General features: G+C 38.0%; 1 protein-coding gene across 1 annotated transcript in view; it reads left to right on the top strand.

Annotated features, from left to right (window-relative positions):
* Sntg1 (syntrophin gamma 1) overlaps positions 1–24,970 on the top strand; it is a 739,717-nt gene that overhangs the window by 661,273 nt on the left and 53,474 nt on the right. The window contains exons 15-16 of the mRNA XM_048358693.1: positions 14,716–14,868; positions 17,641–17,733. Coding sequence (XP_048214650.1) covers positions 14,716–14,868; positions 17,641–17,733 — 246 coding nt within the window. The remainder of the gene's footprint in view (positions 1–14,715; positions 14,869–17,640; positions 17,734–24,970) is intronic.

A 24,970-nucleotide genomic window follows, 5' to 3' on the forward strand; every position in this document is an offset into this window, starting at 1 on the left:
TAAAGTCATTGTAGAGCCATATTAATGATATGGAAATTAGGCCAAACAGGCAAATGTGATATAAATAGAGCACAATTTCAACAAATATGGGACAAAACAAATATTAAATTAATGGATTATACTCCATGGATAGGTAGGAACCATGAATTGATCATCTAAGAATAAATCAGGGAGAATCTGACCAAGGATAGGCACTGGATCAAATTACTGCCCACAAAGTACTTAATATAAAAGGAGAAGGTAACAAGTTTGACAAATGTACTCACTACCTTACCTTATGTATGTAACTGTATCCCCTCTGTACAACACCTTGGCTATAATTTTTTTTTAAAAAAAAAGAAGCAGGTAAGTTTGCAAAGATAGGACTGGCAGCACCACCTAAGCGAGTGAAGAGACCAGAACCTTATATTCATGTTTATTAGTCATTGATAGAGTGACAGGAGGATATTGCAATTAGAAGAATAAGGTCATAAACTTCCTGCAAAAGCTGTGTAAAGCAAGCATAGCTAGGAGGAAACGTGTAGTGTAATATAATACAGGGATAGCCCAATGTAGTCTAACCAAGTTTAATGCCATTGAATCTAATGTGCCCTAATCTTGAGGAAATGCCTCGCAAAGCCAGTTGAGGCATATTATATAAAATAACTGTCCTGTTGCTCTCAATATTGCTAAAGTAATGGGAGGCAAAAAGACCAAAACACGGTTCCTCTAAATTCAGCCAAAGAAACAGGATAGCCTTATCCAGGAGATAACTCTCAAGTTGTGAGCTGTCAATGCTGTTCAAACATGAGATGGAAATAGGAAATATCCAACCCTTTGTGTGGTTATATTGTATGTAGTTATAGGCGAATGCCCTAATTCATCCCATACACCGAAAATACACACTGGGCTGTGGAGTTTGGATGGAAATGAGTTGTTCACAAGCAATTATGAAATCATTCAAGGGATAATTCAGAAGTTGCTAAGTGACGAGAACTGTAAAATAGATGAGAGAAATTAATCTGTCTCAGGTAGTCTATATAATAAATAGCAATAGAAATTCATAAAGGTGACCATTCTAGTAATAAACTTTCCTAGACAGTGCTGATTAAAATTGTGCCCAAATTAACAATATCTGAGAAGAAATACTACTAAAAATGAGTAGTAGAAAGGAATTGAAGCAATCAGGTGCTGGTGGCTTATGTCTGTAATCTTAACTACTCAGCAGCTGAGATCTGATTCTGTGAGACTCTTTTTTTATATTTTTTTATGTAAAATGTATTGTAAAAGTGATGCACAGAGGGGTTACAGTTACAGTTAGGTAATGAGTACATTTCTTTTTGAACAATGTCACTCCTTCTCTTCTTTTCTGCCAGTGTTTCCCCCGATCCCTTACAGCATAGTCTCTAGTGAGTATCACTGCTACATTTGTACACCCTTTGTCCCAACATTTCTATGCTCTTATCTCCAATTAACCACCAGAAAACTAGAAGCAACAAAAGCTGTGGTCCAAAGAAATGCTAGCACTGAGCAAAAATGGCTAGATAAAGGATAAAGGGCACCAATGCAACAGAGATACTTAAAAGACAATATGTTGGAAATTACCTTTACAATGGGAGGGAATTGGGGAGGAGGGAAAGTGGGAGAAAAATGAGGGGAGAGGTAACAAGTTTGACAGAAAATATACTCAGAACCATAAATATATAACTGTAACCCCTCTGTACATCTTCTTGACAATAAAATTTAAAAAGAAAAATTCAGGGATGAGGCTCAGGCCCTGAGTTCCTACCCCACGAAAAAGAAAAAGAAAGGAAGTAAAGCTCATTAAATAACAACAACAACAACAATAACAACAACAATGCTCAACACAGAAGTCCCTAAGTGGCTATTTTGGGAATAGAGTCATAAGAAGTTTTCTGACTGTGCTGCCTTTGAAGTGCAATCATCTGGACCTCGGAACAGTTAGAATGAGAGGTGCGAGCCACCAGCACCTGGCAGTGACAACCATTTATATGAAAGATTACATCTTGATTCTGAAGTTAGTACTTTCAGAAGTGGTTGGTTTCTATGAAGACTATCTTTAGTAAAACTAGACTCACATCTTCATTTTCGTAGTATACTTATGCCACATTCCATTTTAAATGTACCAGTACTTTGTTATGAGTGTGTTCATTATGTTAAATTTTACTAAATAATTTAAATGATGATGGCTTTGGTTTCTTAATGTATCATTTGGTAACTAAATTGTTATAAATAGTTTGAAGAAAACATCTTAAAATGTCTTTCTCTCTAAGCGAAATATTTTCCTGGTGATTCATAAAAGGTTTTCCAAGTTGTTACATGAAGTTGCAGTGTTACTGTTCTGGGTGGGCACAAGATTCACTTCATCTGAATTCTGACCGCTTAAAACCATAATGAACATATCAAACTGAACAGTAGCATGGTAACACATATTTATAATCCCATCACTCAGAAGCTGAGCCAATCTGAGCATGGAAAAAGCACATGATAGAGGCAGTTTCTACCCAGCAACTTAAAATCTAGCTTCTTTTCCTAATAACACAGAATAATTGTTATTGATAAAAATATGATCCTTTAAATTTTGTTAATTTTTAAAAACTATTTCCTTGAATATAGTAACATTTTAGTAGGTACCCCTTATGTCAGTGCATTTCAAATATTCACTGGAGATATAAGGAATACTATTTTTCAAGGTATCCTCAAGTCTTTGAGTATTAATTAATTAAATCTCATTCTTAACAATTTTCTTCATCAGCCAATATGTGCTCTTGGAAGCCAACATGGCTCAGAGATGCATTTTCTTTCTCAGCTTTACTCTCTTCCAGGCTGATGATTCTTCTAGAGCCTTATCTAGTGGCACACATTTCACTATCTTGTTTATGTTCCTGAATTTCATTCTCATTGATCTTATGACAGGTATGATCAAAGCATGAGTTTTTCATGGAATGTGGTTGCTACAACTGATGTTTACTATAAGGTGGTTTGTCTTGGTGTTTTCAGTTAAGTGTCTTTTCCATGTTCTCATGGAATTATTTATTAAAACTAAACTATCTAGGGCTGGGAATATGGCCTAGGCAAGAGTGCTTGCCTCGTATACATGAAGCCCCAGGTCTGATTCCTCAGCACCACATATATAGAAAACGGCCAGAAGTGGCACTGTGGCTCAAGTGGCAGGGTGGTAGCCTTGAGCAAAAAGAAGCCAAGGACAGTGCTCAGGCCCTGAGTTCAAGCCCCAGGACTGCCAAAAAAAAAAAAAAAAGAAGAAGAAGAAGAAGCGGAAGAAGAGGAAGGAAAAGAAGAAGAAGAAGAAGAAGAAGAAGAAGAAGAAGAAGAAGAAGAAGAAGAAGAAGAAGAAGAAGAAGAAGAAGCAGCAACTAAGCTATCTAAGTAGAAGTGTATAAGAAGGTGTGACCACTAAATTTGTTAAGAAATAAATATGCAGAAGATGTTCAGGTCTGTTGTATTGGTGAAAATTACAGATAACAAAATGTACCCAAGTCCTCTGCTTTTCCAAAATTGAAAAGAGTATTGAGCTTCTTTCCTCTTCTAAGTTTCTCAATGGGCAATATGTTCATGATGATTAGAAACATCCATGTTGCATGTATCTAAACTCCACCCAATCTAAAGCTCCACCCAAATATCATTCACATATCAAGCCTAGAGGAAAACTTTACTTTTAAAGCCTAACATTTTAATTCACTCCAATAATTTTAATTAAAATTGTGAGGGGATAGCTATATTAAGATCACCCTAAAATTTCCAATTAAATATCTATAAAACAAAATCGTGTAAAATAAATAATGATTTATATTTCATAATGATATTCTCATTAATAAATTTTATCTGAACATTTAATTGTTTTGTTTTGTTTTGTTTTTTTGCCAGTGCTGGGGTTTGGACTTAGGGCCTGAGCACTGTCCCTGGCTTATTTTTTCTCAAGGCTAGCACTCTGCCACTTGAGCCACAGCGCCACTTCTAGCCATTTTCTATATATGTGGTGCTGTGGAATCGAACCCAGGGCTTCAAGTATATGAGGCAAGCACTTTTGCCACTAGCCATATTCCCAGTCCCTTATCTCAACATTTAGAGAGAAAATGTCCTTAAAGCAAAGGGAAAGCCAAGGTTTAGGATTATTCCTTCGGGAGAGAACTATTTATATCCTCTATTCAAATTAAATTCTTTCTTTCAGATTTTCCTTTGATCTTTCTGGACTTCATCGTTTTTGAACTTCTGTTTAAAGAAATGTTGTGACTTACAAATTCACTATATAAGACCATAAAACAATTTGACTAACCAAAACATTGTATTGTGGTTTTTAAAATAAAAATAGAACTTAATATCCAAGGAGTCTAAGCACCTTCCTCCTCTGAGACAGATTTCATTAAAATAATTAAAATGTATGTATTAAGCCACTAGAAAATCCTTAGAACTTATTTACAACATGTTTTATAAAATGACACAGTGGGATATTTTGCCATGTCATTACAATGACACAGCACTGTCATTTTCAATGCATTCTTTTGTTATTAAAAATTCACAATTTATTTGCTTTTTCATATTGCTTTATTAATATTTTTAATAACTTTTGCTATTGTTTTTCTTTGGAAAGCTACCAACTTGTCAGTGAATTTTATTTTATTGTATAAGTTCAGCAATATAAATCAGATTCTTTATAGTTACTGAGCCTTTGAGTGTCTTCAAGAATGTAGGATTAGTTCTGTTGCTTCCATAGGTGCTAACCTTTCACACAATAGAATGCATGGAATGTAGTTCCAGGCACTACAAATTAAGACATAAAAAATAAAGGACCAGGTTGCTGTATTCACAACTTCTACCAGTCTCCTGCTAAGCCACCACCTTCTCTCCCTTTTGCATTCCTTTATTTATCAGTCTTAGTTTGACCCACAGTCCAACTGCAGTATCACTCGGCTCAGGTAATATGGAAGGACTGAGATGTTGTGTGAAAGCAAGAACAACGTCAGTGCCCCAGCTACGTGTGAGATCTTAGCTCTGGCACTGCTCACAGACCACTGACAGCAGAAGTCTGTCTGTCAGTTGACAGATGTTTTATCCACATTGACACCACCAGAACATCTCTCAGAACTAGCAAATAGGGAATAAACCAAAGGGGGAAAAAAGAAATGAATATAAACAGCACAAAAAAAAAAAAAAAACAAGAAGAACAAAAGAACTCTAGCTTTCATTTCTTGGAGTTCATTCCCATAAGCATTATTTCATATAGTCATATCTACATCGCTACTGAGCTTTTGTAATTCTCTACTAAGAATATCCTACACATATTCTAGTTATTACAAATGAGGGATTTTGATTTCTGAATCTTTGTCTGACTTGAGGAAAGGAAGGGGAATCACAAAAACAGTGCAACAGAAGGTGAACCAATGCAACAGTAATACTCACTAGAAATGCTGGAAATGGTAGAAGTGTTGGAAATGAACTTTACAACTTGGGGGGAGGAGTTGCAGGAGGATGGGGGAAAATGAGGAAGGAGTTAACCTTGTTGAAAATGAAATGTACTCATTACCTTACTTATGTAACTGCAACCCCTCTCTACATTACTTTTACAATAATTTTTTAAGTACTCGAGAACACTAACATGCAAACACATCTTAAGAAACTAGGCATAATAGAACTTCATTTAGTTTGATTTGTCTTCTGTTCAAGACTTCTGCTTCTGGAGACATGTTTTCAAATAAGTGAAAGCCATAATCATTTCAACAGAATCATAAATTGGCATAGGAAATATGTTTTTAATTAAACTGATCATTTGGAAGCTATTGTAATAAATGCTATATAATAAAGTGCTTAGAAATTTTAAGAGTTTTTCAACTTGGAGTGCATAAATAAATGTTTATTTGGACAGAAAATGCTATTAATTTTAATAAGTGTACACACATACACACACTTGTATTTTGTTTATCTTGAAACATAAAATAATATATAGCTCACTATAGTGCATATAATTGTTTGGTTATTTTTTTTCCTTTCTGTTGTTCCTTCCTTCCTTCCTTCCTTCCTTCCTTCCTTCCTTCCTTCCTCCTTTTCTTCCTTCCTTTATTTTCTTTCTTCTTGCTTTTAGGGTGCACATACAGGGTCTTGAACTTTTCCTGAACTCTGTTCCTGAGATTTTGCATTAAAGCCTAGTGCTCTACCACTTGATACATAGTTCTACCTCCAGCTTGGTGGTTAATTGGAGATAGGAGTCTTATAGGCTTTTCTCCCTAGTCTGGCTTGAAACCACAATCCTCAGATCTCTTGAGTAAGATTGTAATTGTGAGCCACTGCTACCCAGATCACATTAGTTCTAAAATGACAGAAATGGAAAGTAGCTAAAAATAGCAAAGAAGAAGAATCTATTCTTTATGAGTTATAATCTGCTCAATTTTTCTCATAATCTCATTTTCTTAGCCATATTTCATAAGTTAAAATGAATTTAATCACCCTATGTGTATATTTATGGTATAATTCTAAATTATACATTGTTTAATATACATACAGTGCAACTTGTTATTTAAAAGAAATAATTGGAACATATGATAATGCTATTTGGGGACTGTGAATGGCAAATTATTTTTTGCAATACTTTTTATTGGCTACAGTATTTTACAGGAAAATAAAAGTGGAAGAATAAAACATACTAAAATTGAGCACTATCATCCTTTGTGCTCACTTGCTATATTTTAGGTAGATATTCCTATCCAAGTTCTAATTTCATTGAACTAAATACTATTTATTTGTCAATGATTCTCAGTTTATGGATCTCCCCTTGCATTCCAAACAAATAAATGTATTGACTCTGGATGCTTCCAGGTAAATGTGTAATAACCATACACCCCATATAACTACCTTAATAGAAATACAACTTACTAATTATTCATGTCAATGCCATTGGAGTCACCTCTGGAACCTATTTTTATTTATTTGTTTATTTTAGCATTAGTCCTGGGTCTTGAACCCAGAGTCTGGGCACTGTCCCTGAGCTTGCTCAAGACTAATGCTCTACTACTTGAGCCACACTTATGCTTCTGTGGGTAAGGGGGTTGGTGCTTAATTGGATGTGAGTCTTGTGGACTTTCTCGCCAATGTGGCTTGGAACTGTGAGATCTTAGCTTCCTGAGTAGCTAGAATTATGGGCGTGAGTCACTAGCTCCTGGCCTGAAACTTCTCTTTAACATGGCCCATTCTGAGTCCTCAGAAAACACATTCCCATCGTTGCAGTAATACCCACATACTCCCTCTGTATTAATCCCATCGGTTCCCAATGAATTCCCAATTTCAACTCTTTTCTCCTGCTGGCATCCCAGTAGAATCATAGTGAAAGTTGTGTAGATGTTGTACAGCTGTTCATCTCACTGGTTCCTCAGCTCTCCCCTCTGCTCTGACAATCCATACTCCTGTGAAGTATTCACCCCAGTTCTGCTCAGTTCTCTCACCTCTGCTCTACCCTCTGCCCTGATCTGGAGTATTCTGCTGTTAAATTCTGCCTCATGCCAACCTCCATTTTTGGAACCTGTGGCCTTCTTCCCCAGTACCTTGGCATTTATTCTTTTCATGTGTTTCTCTCAAAAGCCACCTATTATCATTCTAGATAAATAAAACTGCCCCTTAGTAACACTCCCTAAAACTTCTAACTGGATTTATCATGTATTAAGCATTTTCTTGCTGATCTGATGATTTGTCCTTGTCCCAACCAAATCAAAGCTCAATGAAGCAGAAATGTCATTTGCTTTGCGCTGTTGTCCCTCCCCACATAGATGTACACAGATGTGCAAAATACCTTTCATTTCACTTCTTCCAGAACATAGAACTTTCTTTTTCAAATGTAGTTATATTGTCAAGGTGATGTACATATGTAAGGTAGTGAGTACATTTCTTGACAAATTTATTACCCCCTCCCTCATTTTTCTCCCACCTCCACCCTCAACCCCCCAACAGCTTTAGTTTCATTTCCAACACAGATCTGGCCACAGAGCAGATCTGTGTAAAATGCAGCCAGAGGATTAGGGACAGTGAGTCCTTTAGGGACTCACTTGAAAGTATTTCCAGTTATTCATACTTGTGAAAAACAATAACAATAGGGATGAAACTATCGTGCCTACATCTGGGATGAATATTACACTCTTCATTTCTGAGCAATTCTTTAGAAGAGATCCTGAAGCAGGGCCAAAGATGACATCACCTATATTAATGAGTGCTAATTGAACGTTTTGGCTCCCAAACTTCCTCTTCATGTGACAAGATGTGTAGCTTTAACTGAATCCACTTTATGAGGGCTTTTGCAGCCAGATACTGTTTTCCACAATGATTAACACTTCTTATACCTCCCTAGGCTAAGCAGAAATACCACAGCAGTAGGACTTTTAAAGGGTCATATGATTTTAGACGACACTTGATCCCGTTGTACTTGCCTCAGAAGCCTCTCCTGTTATTTACGGCTTTGACTAGGTGGTAATGGTGAGATTATTACACTTAAGTAGGGAAAACATGGCACCTAAGAGGAAAGTGCAGTTATTTGCTTTATTTGGTTTTGTACCAAGAAGCTCAAGTGGGGACTTGGTCCTTGTCCTCAGATATAAAGTGACGTTTTAACATATTTATGGCCAGATATGTTTATTTACATAAGCAGAAAGAGAAAAACTAGCACAAATTGCTGTGTGATTGACAGAGCACCATTGAAGCATAAACTCCACCTACCAAGTGTTAAAGACTAATCATTAGAATTTCATTTTTTGCAAACTTCTTTTTCTTTGGTCACCCTAAATTTTGTCTCCCTTAGCTAATGTTTTCCATTCTGCCACTTGAGCCACAGCTTCACTTCTGGAGTTCTCTTGGTGGTTACTTGGAGATAACAGTCTCATGGACTTTACTGACCAGGCTGGCCTTGAACAGAAATCCTCAGATTTCAGCCTCCTGAGTAACTAGGATTATAGGTGTGAGCCACTGGTGTCCAAGAATCCTGGATGTGAACTCAACCACATGATCCTTCATGCTCTGAGTACTCCTTATTTTTTTATATAAGGTCTCATGGTTTTTGTTTGTTTGTTTGTTTTTGTTTTGTTTTTTGCCCAGGCCAGACTAGTACACAAATCTGCATCTTTTGCTTTCCATGTACCTGGGTGACAAACATGTACCAGCGTTCCCAGCTTTTGTGTAGATGGGGAGCTTAATTATTTGAAGATATTTAAATGATTTAATTGTTTTTTCAAGGCAGGATATGATAAGTAGCCACATATTTGACTGTCTTTGCCCATATTCAGAGCAACAACTACCATTTCCTAAAGCCATTTATTGAGCAAACCATAAGTTCTCTTCATTTGGGAGTTCCTAAAGCCAGACTAGGAGGACATGTTAGTATGAGGCACTTACTCCCAAAGGTGGAATATTATAATTAAAATCTAAAAGATGAATCTTTCAGCCATTAATTAAAACCATTAATCTCATCAGGAAATTTTGAAAGTTATTCCATTAAAAATATTCTAGAAAGATAAATATTATTGTTTTGTGTGTTAGCTTTTCTAGTTTCAGTAATGCTAATTTATGGTGGACATTCTTTAGATATCAATCAGAACAGTAATGAAAACAACTCAGGTATATTAAATAAGAAATTAAGAATGCAAATAAAATATAATGATGATAAAAGATTCATTTTGGTAGCTACTTTCTATTTATCGTGCCATTATTTTCTAAAAATTTAAGATGTCATAAAAAGAATATTTTCTATTTGAAGATAAATAGCATTTTCCCATGTGGATGAGTTATCTATATCACAGAGTTTTTTTGTTTGTTTGTTTTTAAGTAGCATCTCATTCTTCTACATTCTACAGGGTAGTAAATCTAAGATATAGTAAAGCAGTGAAGGGACATAAGATACAAGGTATAAATACATTTACAAACAAAATAGTTAAGTGTCTCGTAAAATACGGGACATGTTAGAAAGACCAGAAGTGTCTTAAAGGCCCATATTCCCTGCTCATGTGAATCATGGAAAATAATCCTGTATGTGTTTGCTTCAATATATCAGTTGCTCCAGAATCTCATAGAATTCAGTGTTAAGAGATGCTGTTAGGAAAAATTTGGCTTTTTAAATTTCCTGTCCTAGGCAATCACAGCCAATTCAGGGGAATTCATTCTAATTTTATAACATGAATTTGATTCCTAACAATTTGAAAAGCTCTGCTGTGGTTAATATAGTTTTCACAAATATATTTACCTCTAAACTTTAAAAATCCATAAATGTAGGGCTGGGAATATGGCCTAGTGGCAAGAGCACTTGCCTCCTACACATGAAACTCTCGGTTCAATTCCCCAGCACCACATATATGGAAAATGACCAGAAGGGGCGCTGTGGCTCAGGTGGCAGAGTGCTAGCCTTGAGCGGGAAGAAGCCAGGGACAGTGCTCAGGCCCTGAGTCCAAGGCCCAGGACTGGCCAAAAAAAAAAAAAAAAAAAAAATCCATAAATGTTAACTATGTCAATTTAGTTAACCTTTTAGTAAAACCACTGTTATTGGTCTCATGATTGAATTAATTTCTTTAACTGATTTATTTGTGATGAACACATTCAAATTTCTGTCTTCTGTTATTTGAAGTATGTAATGCATAATCATCATTTGTAGTCACCACACTGTGAACAACACACCTGAACTTGATCCTGTGAGGCTGTAACTTAACACACACTCATTTGTCTCTGCCTATCCTCCCTTCTTTTTCCCCTAGCTCGTGAGTGTGTGTGTGTGTGTGTGTGTGTGTGTGTGTGTGTGTGTGTGTTAGTACTGGGTTGAACTCAGGACATGGGTGCTGTCCCTTAGCATTTCAATCAACACTGGCACTCTATCACTTGAGCCACAGCTCCACGTCTGACTTTCTGGTGGTTATTTGTAGAAAGTCTCATAGACTTTCTCCTAAACTTTGAACTGTGCTCCTCAGATTTTAGCTGTGAGTATCTAATTACTGGCTTTAGCCACCAGTCCCTGGCTCCGACTCCCAACTTTTAGGAGACAAGTATTTTGTTTTTTTTCATTGTTTGTTTAATTAGGCAGTGCCAGAGGTATTTCACTTACTCTACTTGCTTTCTCAGCTAGTGCTCTACCACTTGAGCCAGGCCTAGAACCCAGGCTTTTGCTGGTTAATTTGGAGATAGATTGAAGCAAACTTTTCTATTCTATATAGGTAATTTTTTGTGGAATGTGGGTTGCAGTTACTTTTTGTTAAAAATCCCTTAATTGACATAAATTATTTTTACACTTCTTGACCACTCATTTAGTATTGCCTAGACTTAGAGTGCAGAATGCAAGCTTTATAACATCATGGATAAAGACTGAACTTCAGTACTGGAAAGGCTGGTCTGCTACTTAGAGATGTGTGACAGATCTAGGACAATTTGCTAAACCTTTTAAAGCCTCAAATCCCAGTTTTATCGACTCAAGGACTTTCTTTACTTCTGATTATCATAGGCTGTTTAATCTCAGAGAACTGAATAACAGTACTGAATGTTGTAAATGGTGCTCAGTAATTTTTCCATTGATGTGATATTTGAACTATCAACTTGTTATCAAATTTTCTTTTTATTGTTAACTTTCATTGTTATTATAAAGGTGATATACAGGGGTGTTCCAGTTACATAAGTCAGGAAATGAGTACATTTCTTTTTGGTTAATGTCACCTCTTCTTTTGCTGTCTCCCAGGTTTTCCTTCCCATTCCAGCAATCAACTTTCACTGAAAAAGGGTCCCAAACTTAATGCCTCTTCTGCAGTGTTTCTATTTTCTCATCTACCTGCTCCTCTCTCAGATGGCCAATTCTGCCTGGTCCTATGTGAAGAGCACTGTAGTTTTTCCAGAAATTCCTTCACCTGAGTTTTTGTGGGAACAGAAGCTGCTTCATGCTTGTGACTGATTGTTCTTGTATTTGTCTTGAAGTCTTTTATTATACTACTGCCTCTTCTTTAGCTAAAACTTTCCCTGTCTTCTTCCCTACAACTGATTTATTGTTCCTTCTTCTGTTTCCTTAGCACTGTACTTCTGTAACCCTCTTGTAATTGCCTGCTATTGTTTTTCCTGTCTTCCCAATAAATGGAGATGGTACCAAAAGCCCATTCAGATGCACAAAGCATGTTCATGTTGAGAATGCATGAGAAATGCCTTTTAATGCTAGCTGCAAATGACAACAATATTCAGAGATGTTGAAATTACATTTGTAGAGTTAATCATATAATGCTTTGTCTGAGAGCTTCAACCACCTTGGATAATATAACAGAAGATACTATATGGAATTTGAAAAGAATAATGAAGTCAAATTCTGTTGTGAGAATATAAATATCATATATGAAAGTAATTTTAAGATTCTATTGGAAGATGTGATTCATGAGAAAAAAAGATACCAAAATTGTCTGGCTAGTAATGACACAGATTGACTTTTTTTTATATTTCAAGGGACTTTAAAGTCTATGTAGCAGGGAGCTGGTGGCAGCTGCAATCCTAGCTATTCAGGAGGCTGCAATCTGAAGATCCTGATTTGAAGCTAGCCCAGGCAGGAAATTATGTGAGACTCTAATTTCCAATTAAGAAGTCAAAGGCTGGAAGTAGAGGTGTAGCACAAGGGACCAAGATCTAGCCTTGAGAAAAAAAAAAAAAAAAAAAAAAAAAGATCAAGGAGAACATCAGGCCCTAGTAAGTCTAAATACCAACACAAAATGAAAAAAAAAATGAAAAACTCTGTAATATACCATAAAATTGACAGTTTCTGAAAATGCTGCAATAAATGTTTATGTTTATAGATTTATACTAATATTATTAGTGTTTTGTGTATGTATATAACAGTCCTGGGGCTTGAACTCTAGGACTCAGCACTGTTCCTGACCTTTTTGGCACCAGGCCATCCAATATCACAGTGGAAAACTTGGTGGAATACCACTTGAGTCACAGTTCCACTTCTGGCTTTTTGGATTGTTAATTGGGGATGAGTCTCATGGGTTGGCCTGCCAGGGCTGGCTTTGAACTGCTATCCTCTGACCTCAGACCTCTTGAGTAGCAAGAGTTACAGTCATGAAGTCACGGACACCTGGACAATATACTAAAATATACAAGTTAATTCAGATCTTAAAATTTCTGCAATGCATAGAGAATATTGAAAGAAAAAAAGAAAAAAAATCATACCCTGGTAACTGATCATTGCCTGGTCAAATGGTCAGAGACCTGATCCCCACCCTAGTATTGATTCTTAATATCACCCCTCCTGTGAGTTTCTGTAATGTTCTACTCCTTCACACTTGCTTCAGTGTGTCTTGTCTATATCATTTTTACTGAAGAATTCATTCTTGCTTTCCCATTTTTTACCACGATCTCATTTTCAGCCACTGATTAACTCTTACTTCCTCAAGTGCATTTTCTAATCTAATAACCACATGGTTATATTTATAATGGTATATATAATAGTGTGTACTTGCATTTTTATTGGTGTGGATATTCATATCCTCTGTCACTGACATTGTCCCTAGAAAGTAAAAACTCCAAATTACTGATACGGAATTTTATGATCTACTTAATTTGGACTATATTCACAAGATATGACATCTGCATTTTTTCTCCTTTTATAAAAGTAGAAAAGTTGTAGTAAAAATGTACTTTCTAAACATCTTCTGACAGCAAGTACATGAGCAAATTCTCTAAAAGCAAGTGACTTTTTTTTAGCTTCCTTCAAGAACTTATAAGAGCCCAGGGAGTGGGAGGCAAAGAAAACAATTGTTTTAAATCAGTATCAAAGCAGATTTTGCTTTAACATTTCCAGTGTTTAATGATCATATATATGCATGCATGCATACTAACATCTAAGAAAATAATTAAAAACACTAATGACTAACCTCATGACAATTTTAGCACTCTCTCCCTCACTCTATTATATCTATATCCATATCTATATCTATATATTCGAAAAGTAATAGATGACATTAACTTACCTTACTTAATTCTTCGCTTGAATGTTGTCAATATTTTAACATTTCTGAAATTATGAAACATGTTGGAAGTAAAATATATTGGAATGGGCAGATAAATTGAAATGGAAAACTTGATGGATTACTTGGAAATTGACGGTGTCAAAGTCTTTTTGACTTAAAGAAATGCAATTGCGGGCTGGGAAGCCCTGGGTTCGATTACTCAGCACCACATATATAGAAAAAGCTGGAGGTGGTGCTGTGGCTCAAGTGGTAGAGTGCTAGCCTTGAGGAAAAAGAAGCCAACGACAATGCTCAGGCCTTGAGTCAAGCCCCAGGACTGGTAAAAAAAGAAAAGAAAAAAGAAAAGAAAAGAAAAAAAGAAATGCAATTGCATAAGCAAGGGAATTGTGCTCTTTAAAGGAAAATGCCATATAACTGCTGGAGACAAATTAGATGCATTTCATGATAATTTCATGAAATGAAACTATGGATCATAAGCACTCTTTAGTTTCCACAGCCTGACAGCTCTGTAAGGAAAAGAGGAGATTGCGTGTCATCTCTTGAGAATCCTAAACTGGGTTTTGTGTATGGTCCTTTAGAAGTTACATTGCTTTTAAGAATTGATGGCAGAGGCCTTTTCTCTGTGTTACAGACCAGGCTTGTGACTGTAGACTCTGCATCTCACATTAGTCACCACTGATGTAAGGTCTGGCCCTGTCAGCACTAGTTGATGTGTGCAGTATGTGTAACTCCAGGTTTTCATCAGGACAGTGACCTGCTGGACCGGAGGAAACACTGCTTCACTGTGCAATCTGAGTCTGGAGAGGACCTCTACTTCTCTGTGGAGTTAGAGTGTGACCTTGCCCAGTGGGAACGAGCCTTCCAAACAGCCACCTTTCTAGAAGTGGAGCGGATACAGGTGAGGGTGTGAAACGCAGACTTGTGAGGCTCAGAGTTGTGTGACTCTTCCTCTAGAGTTCTAACAGAAACTCAACAGAGTTCTGAGAGGCTTGGCCTCTGTCTCAAGTATGTGCAGTAATTCATTATTGTTAAGTGAATAACAACGTATCTCTGAAAAACATTTTAAATTTTCTATCATTTCATCCTTTTAAAGTATTTCCTACAAGATAGTATTTGGTCACATGCTGCTCTAATATGAACATTATATAGAAATGCTCCAATTTTTGTTGTTTACAAGGTGTGTCCTGTTCTCCAAACATGATTGTTTATTTTCCACCTTTATATACTCTTTCTTTAGTTGCATTGATCTTACTTTTAGAAAGTCCTTCATTCATCTATGCCCTTCATCAACATTACATGGAGGTTGAAACTTGCTCCAAAGGTTAAATAAACCTTTATATCTGCCCCCTGATCTCCTCAACCATCCATACTCACCATTCCCTCTTTCCACCTCAACAAATATTTTGTAAAGCCTCCACTCTGTCTTGTGCTGCAATGACACACTTACATTCTTTGCACTATCAGAAGTGAAAAGCAAATATTTGATTTACTGTTTCCTTTTAGCTTTTAATTTTTGTATATTCTTTTAAGCTTCTTTATTGCTATAACAGAAATTTGCACTCATTTGCTTAATGTTTTGGTAATGTTGCTGTCAACATTCCAATGTATGAGTATATTTATGTGAAAAATCATAATTATCCTTTATTTTTTCAATAATTCTGTCACTGAAGTTCAAACAAAAGTAAGGTGGGCAATATAGGAGATTAGATGCAATTATACATGTGTATGAAGACAGCATAATGAACCTACCAAACACTGAAAAGCAAGGAAAGGGGGAGCATGGAAACATGTCAGATGAGGTGAGCTTGCTCAAAGTACATTGAGCACATCAGTGGAATTCCATAATGAAACTCTCATGCATTATTAATGTTTGCTAATTTAAAATATATTTTTTTTTCCAGTCCTGGGGCTTGGACTCAGGGCCTGAGCACTGTCCCTGGCTTCTTTTTGCTCAAGGCTAGCACTCTGCCACTTGAGCCACAGCGCCACTTCTGGCCATTTTCTGTATATGTGGTGATGGCGAATCGAACCCAGAGCTTCATGTATACGAGGCAAGCACTTTTGCCACTAGGCCATATTCCCAGCCCCTAAAATAAAATTTTCAAAACAGGAAAATAAAGAAAAAAAATCTGTTCTTTTTTAAATAAGCAGGAAGAGGAGTAATGAATTGATTCATTATTGATGAATTCATAAATAAATTTACTTATTACTTTGAAATTGGCTTTAATTAATAAGGCTAGAATTGGATTTCATTAATAAGACTTTAAAGAGGATAGACAGCTTCTAGCCAGTTCCTTTATAAATTTTCATATTGCTTTGAGTCTCTAATTCATTTCATATTGATATAAATATACACAGATTTATTTAAATGGATGATCCAGAGGAAATATATTTCTGAAACATTTCATATTGCCATTTAAATAAACACTTTAAAATCTGAAAAACATAATGAACATTGAAAGAAAGTAGCAATTTATATAGATACCTTTCCCCTAGCATAATGTTAAACTTAATGAGAAAAATTGAATTCACTACAGCAAATAGTTTTTATCTGAAATATTCTTTTTTAAATGACAGTTCTTGAAAGTAGCAAACAATTAAGCCTAATTAAGAGTAAATTGTATAGCCTTGAACATTTCTTAATGTTGATAGCAGCTTTAATAAAGTACTAATGAGTAGATTTGAGTATGGGAGATGCCTATGTTTTAAGCAAATAAAATTATACCCCAAATGCAGCACGCACACACACACACACACACACACACACACACACACACACACACACACACACACACACATACCTATAAAATTTTAGCCACTCTGGAGACAAAGATACAAGCAATGCAGTTTGAAGTCAACTCTGGCAAAAATATGAGGAAGATTTTATCTTTTCAGTCCAACCACAGTGGCACATGTCTGTAATCCTACCTACTCAGGAAGTAAAGATAGGAGGAATAGTTGATGGCTAGCCTCGGAAAAAGCACAAAACTCTATGTGGGAGAAAACAGCAACCAAAGTAAAAGGACTAAAGCGTAACACAGCGGTAGACAGTTTTTCTCACTAACTCAAGGCTCAAAATTGAATCCCCAGTATCACTGAAATAAACACATCAAATGACAGAAAATTCCAAACATTTCTTGTTTTGTTTTTGTTTTGTTTTGTTTCTTTTTATTTTTGTCAGTCATGAGGCTTGAAGTCCTGGACTAGGACTTGTACCTGAAGTTTTTGCTCAAGGCTAACACTTTGAGCCATAGCACCACTTCTTCATTTGGTGGTTAATTGGAGATAAGGGTCTCCCTGTCTGGGCTGGCTTCTATCTGTGATCCTCTGATCTCACCAAGTAGCTAGGATTACAGGCATGAGCCACCAAAGCATGTCTCCAAATGTGTTTTATGTATGTCAAAGAGGGACAGGTTTTGCACAACATAAACACATAGCAAAGTGCAAAGCATGATTAGAAATCTCCCCCTGCATGCCCTCTGGGGAAATCAAAGGAATATTCTAAGCTTCGAATTTGTCAAGTGCAGATGTTAATAAAATAGTTGCATATGCTTGTGTAAATATTGTTGATATTAAGTATTGTATATGAAAATAGGAGATGTCCCCTAGGCCCAGATACTGATATTGTGCCAACAATTTAGAAACTAACAGTGTTCTCTCTTCTGTCTAGTGCAAGACATATGCATGCGTGCTGGAGAGTCACCTCATGGGCCTCACCATTGACTTCAGCACAGGATTTATATGCTTTGATGCAGCAACAAAGGTAATGGTTCCAGTCAGCATGGAGAAATATGTCTCTAACCTGCGCACTCATGAACCAGTAACGGCCTTCTAACTCCTGCTAACATTTTAATGGGTCATCATGTGTCAAGTTTTATTTGTCATTTTTGTCCATAGAAGATAAACTGTATTTTAATGTTTTATAGAAAATTATTTGATGCTTTAACATGTGGTAAAAAGCAAACATGCTAAACTATATGTCAATTTCCACTTATAAGTACAAATATAGAGATAGGCTGACAGAGGTATAGACAATAGATACATTTTCTTTTATATCTCTTCTCTGAAAGACATGGATTTGCACTAGAGAGGACATTTTTCTCCCCTTTAAAATTTCATAGAGGTTCCATTTATGAGTTTTCTGTATCACAATCTACAAGAAAAACTAAGGAAATCTTGTCTTTACTCTTTCATATTTCATTATTGAGAAGTGATAGAAAGAATGGTAGCATTCTGAGATTAGGAGATTTTTTTACCAGGAAGTTTGTTTATTATGAACATGTGACTAAATAGGCTTTTGTCAGTTTTATAAATGTTCCATTCCACAAAGTATGCATCTCTGAAATGTATGTACAATGAATGATAAAGGGCATGTCTTCAGCTTGTCATTTCTTTTATTTTTATTAAAAAAAATAAGATTTGGTTACAATGGACTGACAAAGAACAAAGCTAAATTCAACTGGAAGCGGATCTCTCAAGGTGCGTGGTCCCAAACCTCCAATGCTAGTCTTCTCCCTTCAGTATGTGATGGTCTTCAACTGTGTCCTCCTCACATCTATCCCCCATCCTCAGTGCTAATCTCCACCCTGCAATGTGTAACTCAGCCTCTGGGCTGCAGGAAAAGATATCCTCCTCCTCCTCCTCTGCTTCATTCTCTTTCCCCTTTATCAAAGTCTGCTATGAATGAAAATGGTCCTTCTTATTAAGATTAGAGAGTATCTGTTAGATAATCTTTGGCTAGGAAACACATATTCAATTTTGAAATTAAGGTGGGTGGAGAACTTTTCAAAACCAAGTGTCAATAAAACAATACAGTGACAGGAATGGCTGAGGGCCAGGGAGTGTAGGAGATAGTGGGGGTGCTCTGATCTTTGGATCCAGCTCTTCTTAGGTAGAAAGGACACCCCATGGTGTGCTATAATCATCTATTCTTTCCTTGTCAGCAATTGAGATTGTCATGTCCAAGTTTTTATGTTATCTAAGGATGGCCACTCTTTTCTTTTGATTAACATCGGGAGAGTTAAGTGACACAATGATGAAGGTCAGGTTAACCATCCAGTCTGTGGCCTTTGCAGAATACTCAAATATTATACACTAGGATTTTAGACACCAGTGGCTATTTTTATGATTCATAATGAGACCTCTATCAAATCAGGATAAGCCCATGGGTATTAAATTAGTTTCATGAATTAATTTAGTGATTAATCACTTTGAGTATTAAATCAATTTACTAGCTTTAGAAATAAGCTAAATGGATTAGAAAGATAGTAAAGTCTAATTTAAAAAGGGAACATTGTCCCTAAAATTGTCATCAAACTCTTTCCCATCAGTGTGAAAAATATCATACATTAGTAAATGGGGTAGAAATCAGTCATCTGAACACAATTGCAAGTCTCTAAGTCTCTTCGAGTTTATTATAAGGCTCATCTATCCCGCTTTACTATCTGGTTTGCTCTTAGTGTAATGAAGAAAACCTCAGTCCTCACACCCTCTCTGACATAGATGTCTATTTGTGTCCTGAGTATGCTGGGAATAAATGATTACAATGGAGAATCAAAGCCGAGTTTTACCATTCCTCTAGGTAAAACAATGAAAATATCTTCAATAGAAGCCTAGCATTGAGAAATCTCAAGTCCTCCCTACTCTTCCATCGTTGGTAGCATCAAAATCAAGGCAACAAAAATCTCCAATCTAGGTGTCATTGTTTCAAACTTGTAATACTAGCTACTCAGGAGACTACTTCCCATCAAAAAGAATGACATTGCCCCATTCATAAAGAAATGGAAAGATTTGGAAAAAATAATAGTAAGCTAAGTAAGCCAGACACAATGAAAAATAGGCAGCATGGTTTCCATCATTTTTAATAATTAGAATGCATCTATAAATCTACAAGTTAATCCAATGGATAGTAAAAGGCAAATAATTACATGTGGCTTAGTGTGAATGAGTTTGTGGTGATGTTCATAAATACCATTTGGTTCGTAGGGAAACTCTATGTTCAGGTTTTTGGTGACTTCTATACTGTTTTCCAGAGTGGTTGAACAAGTTTTCATGGTAGCAGTGTTACCTTTTGATAACATCCCTGCTAGCATCTGTAGTGATTACTTTTCTTGATATTGGACATTCTAACTGGGATGAGGTGGAATCTGGAAGCACAGGTATCAGCCATCCCAGAGGACCATGTGGAGATAATCACAGGCAGGAGAAGAAGGTTCATAAGGAAGTTTATCAGTGGGGCCATAGTTCCCATGGGAGAGGGAGCTACATGGCCTCTGCACCTTGTCCAGGTGGCAGCTTCTCTCTCTGGGGGTAAAGGGGAAGTAGTTAGGTAGTGAGTAGGAGTGGCTCATTAGGTATGGGTGGATCTGGGGGCTAGTGGGAGGAGCTGAGGACCTAAGGCTAGGGAAATGCTAACATTCCCCCATTTGTTGTTTATTAATAACAGAGGAGGGGTACCAGGCCGGGAGTATGGGTGGAGGTTGTTTCCTCTGGAGCTACTTCCTGCTGAAAAGGGGCAAAGTAGTCAGGGGTTCCTGATTCATCATTTGGCCTGGTACCGTCCAGTTTGGTTGGTAAAAGTCCTCATCATTTCCATGAGAATGGTTATCAGGGCCAATGGGTGTCATGGTCTCCTCTGGCTACCTCCTGCATCTTGAGCACATCAAGGATCACTGGGGCTGGGGTCTTCAGGGTCCAGATCTGTGCTGGGCAGAGAAGTGTAGTAAGAGGATGGCCTTGAACTGCACGTTCCCAGGTGGCATCCAGGGTGAGGATCCTGTTAAAAGAGACTTTTAAAAAGGTCAGACAAGGGCTGGGGATATGGCCTACTGGCAAGAGCGCTTGCCTCATATACATAAAGCCCTCAGTTTGATTCCCCAGCACCACATATACAGCAAATGGCCAGAAGTGACGCTGTGGCTCAAGTGGCAGAGTGCTAGCCTTGAGCAAAAAGAAGCCAGGGACAGTGCTCAGGCCCTGAGTCCAAGGCCCAGGACTGAAAAAAAAAAAAAAAAAAAAAGGTCAGACAAAAGGCTGACAAGTTCACAGGACCAGTTAATATGAACGACATGGGAGGGAGAACACACCCTGGACACAAGCCAGAAAAGTTCCATTTGGAACATAAACCCAATGGTGGCCCATTACTAGGAAGGAGGAATAACTGGACTGGGGGCAGGAAGGAAGTGTTTAGGGATAGTAGACTGGTTGGGAGTAACCAGTCAGAGGCCATATATATATATATATATAAATGGCAAGTAACAAAGGCAAGAATGCAAGTTTCTGTCCAGATGGAAAATGGACAGGTATGGACATTAGGTGAGTAAACAACTATTCCTCTTGATCTCCCAGCTCTAATTAATTTTGGAAGGGCAAGTTTAAATTGACTCCATTTAAGATGAGACTTCATCTCTTCTTACTCCTCTCCATGGTGTCTCATTGTCCGGATTGACCTCATCCTGAAGGTCTAGGTGCTCATTGCTTGGATAGCTTGTCCCAGTTGGCATTCATGGGGTTTGAACTCAAGGCCTGGGCACTGTCCCTGAGCACTTCTGCTCGAGGCTAGTGCTCTACCACTTGAGCCACGGTTTCGCTTTCAGCATTTGGCTGGTTCTCTTGAGCCAAGCTTCCAGTCTGGCTCTTTGCTGGTTAGTTGGGAGATGGAGTTTTAGAGGGATATATATATATATATATATATATATATATATATATATATATATATATTTTTTTTTTTTTTTTTTTTTTTTTTTTTTCTTCTTCTGCCCGGGCTGGCTTCAAACTGCAACCCGAGGAGTTTTAGCCATAAAAGCCCTTTTTATTTCCAATTAAAGCAACAAGGAGAACAATAGGAATAGAGCTTACCTGTAACTTTTTGAGAATTGACCATAGTTCTGCTATAACACTTAGAGAACAGCAGACTGAATGAAATCCATGTGCCATCAAATCAAATCATCATTTAACCTTACTAGCAGGTGGAAGAGAGCACAAATGAGTTAATAATCAAGAAGGCAAAGGGTTAAGACAATGTAAAAGTATCAGCTTCAGAAGTGGCTGTGTCTTCCATCCTGGATCATCAGGCTTCATTAGTCATCTGTGATGGAGGCAGGCAGGAGAGATGGGTTTGATCTAGGCAAGGCTGCAGTGGCATCTCTCAGAATCCTCTGGATATATTGTCACACCTCCTGCTGAGTTGACTGCAAAATTCTACACAGACTGGTTAAAGACATTTAAAATCCCCCAATATTTCCTGGTTGCTTACTCTGAGTACTATGGCTTTTGTAGGCTGGTACCCTACTGGTTTAAGCAGGGTGACAACTTTAAAAGATTGTAGAAGGCTTGGGCCTTTAACCATCTTCCTAGTCACAAAATCCACATGGACCAAAGGCCAACCAAGTCTGTTCTCTGCAGCAGCCACAACAGTTTCTGAGACATGGAGGGGGAAGACACCAATGTTATCACAATGCAACCCTGTGGCCACCAAACACAACTCTGATGTTTTTAACCTTGGAGTAAGTCTTGGTTGCAACTCTGTCATCATAGGCCTGCTATAAGCCCAACTCTAATCTGGGGGTGGGGGGCACAGAGCCAGGGCAGGAGAAATCTGGGCCTGTCAAAACCTTCACAGGACTCCTAGATTCCCTGAGGAGTTTTTCCTGCAAGAAAGAGAGAATAAGGAATCACTAGTAGTGAAACTAGGCAGTTTAGGAACAAACTGTGGAGGCAGCTTCCTGTAACTACGGACTGCCACAGTCCACGCAGCTAGCACACTTGTCAACCTGCATCCTATAAAGCAAAATATTAATCCTGGGTCAGGAAAATTGAGGTTAGCGGCCACAGAATGACTCTGGTCCCTTGATCTTAAAGAGTTTATGAGAGCACAGGAGAGAAAAATGGAAGAGCAAAATCTTAGTCTATACCAAATAATTGTCAGGATCAGATGCACACTTGACTCAGCATAGATGGACATAACACACTGGTTTTACATCACTGTACTTATACCACATGCAGCATATTAGAACCTTTTGGAGTATTTTTTTAGACACATTTGTTTGCACCCAAACATGATCAGTTTGGGTTTAGAACCCGAGTTTTTTTCTTGGAGTCTGGTGATGAGTCAGGATTGCCTCTAGGCTGTTCACTGTGACTCCACCCACAGGCTGCAAAGACTTAAGTAAGTGAAAATAGTAGTCAAAAGCAAGTAATTTTGAAACCATGATACCAGTCTTTACATGTTTTACCAACAGACAGACAAACAGACATACAGACAGTTGTGCACAAGCTTTGGGGAGCGCTTAAAATTTTTTTTTTAAATTTGCCATGTAAGTTTTCTGGAATTCCAGTGGCAAAATTATATTATTTTGCCCATATTTTAGAACCACGTGGTCAGTTAGAAAACAAAAACCTTTTCCTAGGAAACAAAAATTTTCATAGATTATCTGGCGAGGAAATGAAGAAGCCACTTTTTGAGAAACCAGTTTAGCTGGGGAGCTGAAGTGGGATGCTAAGACCAGAGATGGCCCAGGAGATGGGAGACAGGACACAACACAGACATGTGGCATGGCATAATGGCGGCAGAGCTGGTCAGACCCTTAGCCGGCTCACAGCAAGACACATTCACCTTCCAGCATTTGAATTGCAAGGCACAGTTACAGAGTTCAGGGTAGGGGGCAGGGTTACAGGGAGCATGAGTCTCCACATCCCTGCCATGCCTGGAGGAATTTGAGGAATTTGGCATGCCCATTACCTGGGGGATGGGTGGGCTCCACCTCCAAGAGTTATTGGAACCTTGATGGAACCAAGATGGTGCTTGCTAAAACCAATTTTATTGTCCACCACGTGGTCAATGCTAAAGAAAACAGGATTTAGCCAACAAGCAGCAGAACTTAACCGAATTTCCAAGCTTAAAAAACATCAATAGATGTTAAACAAATATTAGTACCTTTGGAAGCTAATACCAGCCCATCACAGGCAGGCAGGCATAGAGAGAAGCAAAAAGACAGAGAGAGAGAGAGAGAGAGAGAGAGAGAGAGAGAAAACTCCATCTGCCCGAGCGCTCATAGAAGTTATGTGAGTCCTGTAAAATATTCCAAAATTGTAAAATTGGGCTCAAAGTTGAGCATCTTTAGACTGCTCCCCACTTGATGAGTGACCAGCGGAGCTGAACTAGAGAAAATCCAAGCTCCCGGCTAATGGTCACTCACCCTGGTTGGAGTTTCAAATCTGTTGTGGTGGATGATTGTGCCCTTTCCATGGTAAGTGATTAGTGGAGCTGAGGAGTTAATACCAAGCATCCTCAGTATTACTCTGGTCAGCTGAAATGTGAGAGACAATCAGCGATGGAATCGTCACCCCAATCACTGTGTCTCAGACCGAGCACGGAGTGTGGCCCTGTGGCCGCGGCCACATAGGGCCTGTGGCCCTATGTATGGTCATTGAGTGTGGCTTGGAACTTGGTGCCAAGATTTTTGGTGTAGCCCAGAAGCCACGGCCCTGTGGCCCTATGATAAATCAGAAAATCAGATCCGAGCCCTCATTTAGATCATCACTTACCCTGGGTGTGAGGGCAAATTTGTAGATTGTCGTGGGGAAGTAGAGCACTCAGTCAGGAGAAGTTACCTCGGTGGTCATCTGGGTGGGCTTAGGACAGCTGAATAGGTCCCGGAGACAGCTTGGATCCCCCAGAAATGAGGGAGCAAATCCACCAGGGAGCCTATCCCGAGTTTTGGCACCAATGAAAGCATAGTTATCGACCATCCCAGAGAACCATGTGGAGATAATTACAGGCAGGAGAAGAAGGTTCATAAGTAAGTTTATTAGTGGGGCTATAGTTCCCATGGGAGAGGGAGCTACATGGCCTCTGCATCTTATCCAGGTGGCAGCTTCTCTCTCTGAGGGCAAAGGGGAAGTAGTTAGGTAGTGAGTAGGAGTGGCTCATTAAGTATGGGTGGATCTGGGGGCTAGTGGGAGGAGCTGAGGACCTGAGGCTAGGGAAATACTAACAGAAT

This window comes from Perognathus longimembris, chromosome 12 (assembly GCF_023159225.1).
Source record: "Perognathus longimembris pacificus isolate PPM17 chromosome 12, ASM2315922v1, whole genome shotgun sequence".
Taxonomy (NCBI): domain Eukaryota; kingdom Metazoa; phylum Chordata; class Mammalia; order Rodentia; family Heteromyidae; genus Perognathus; species Perognathus longimembris.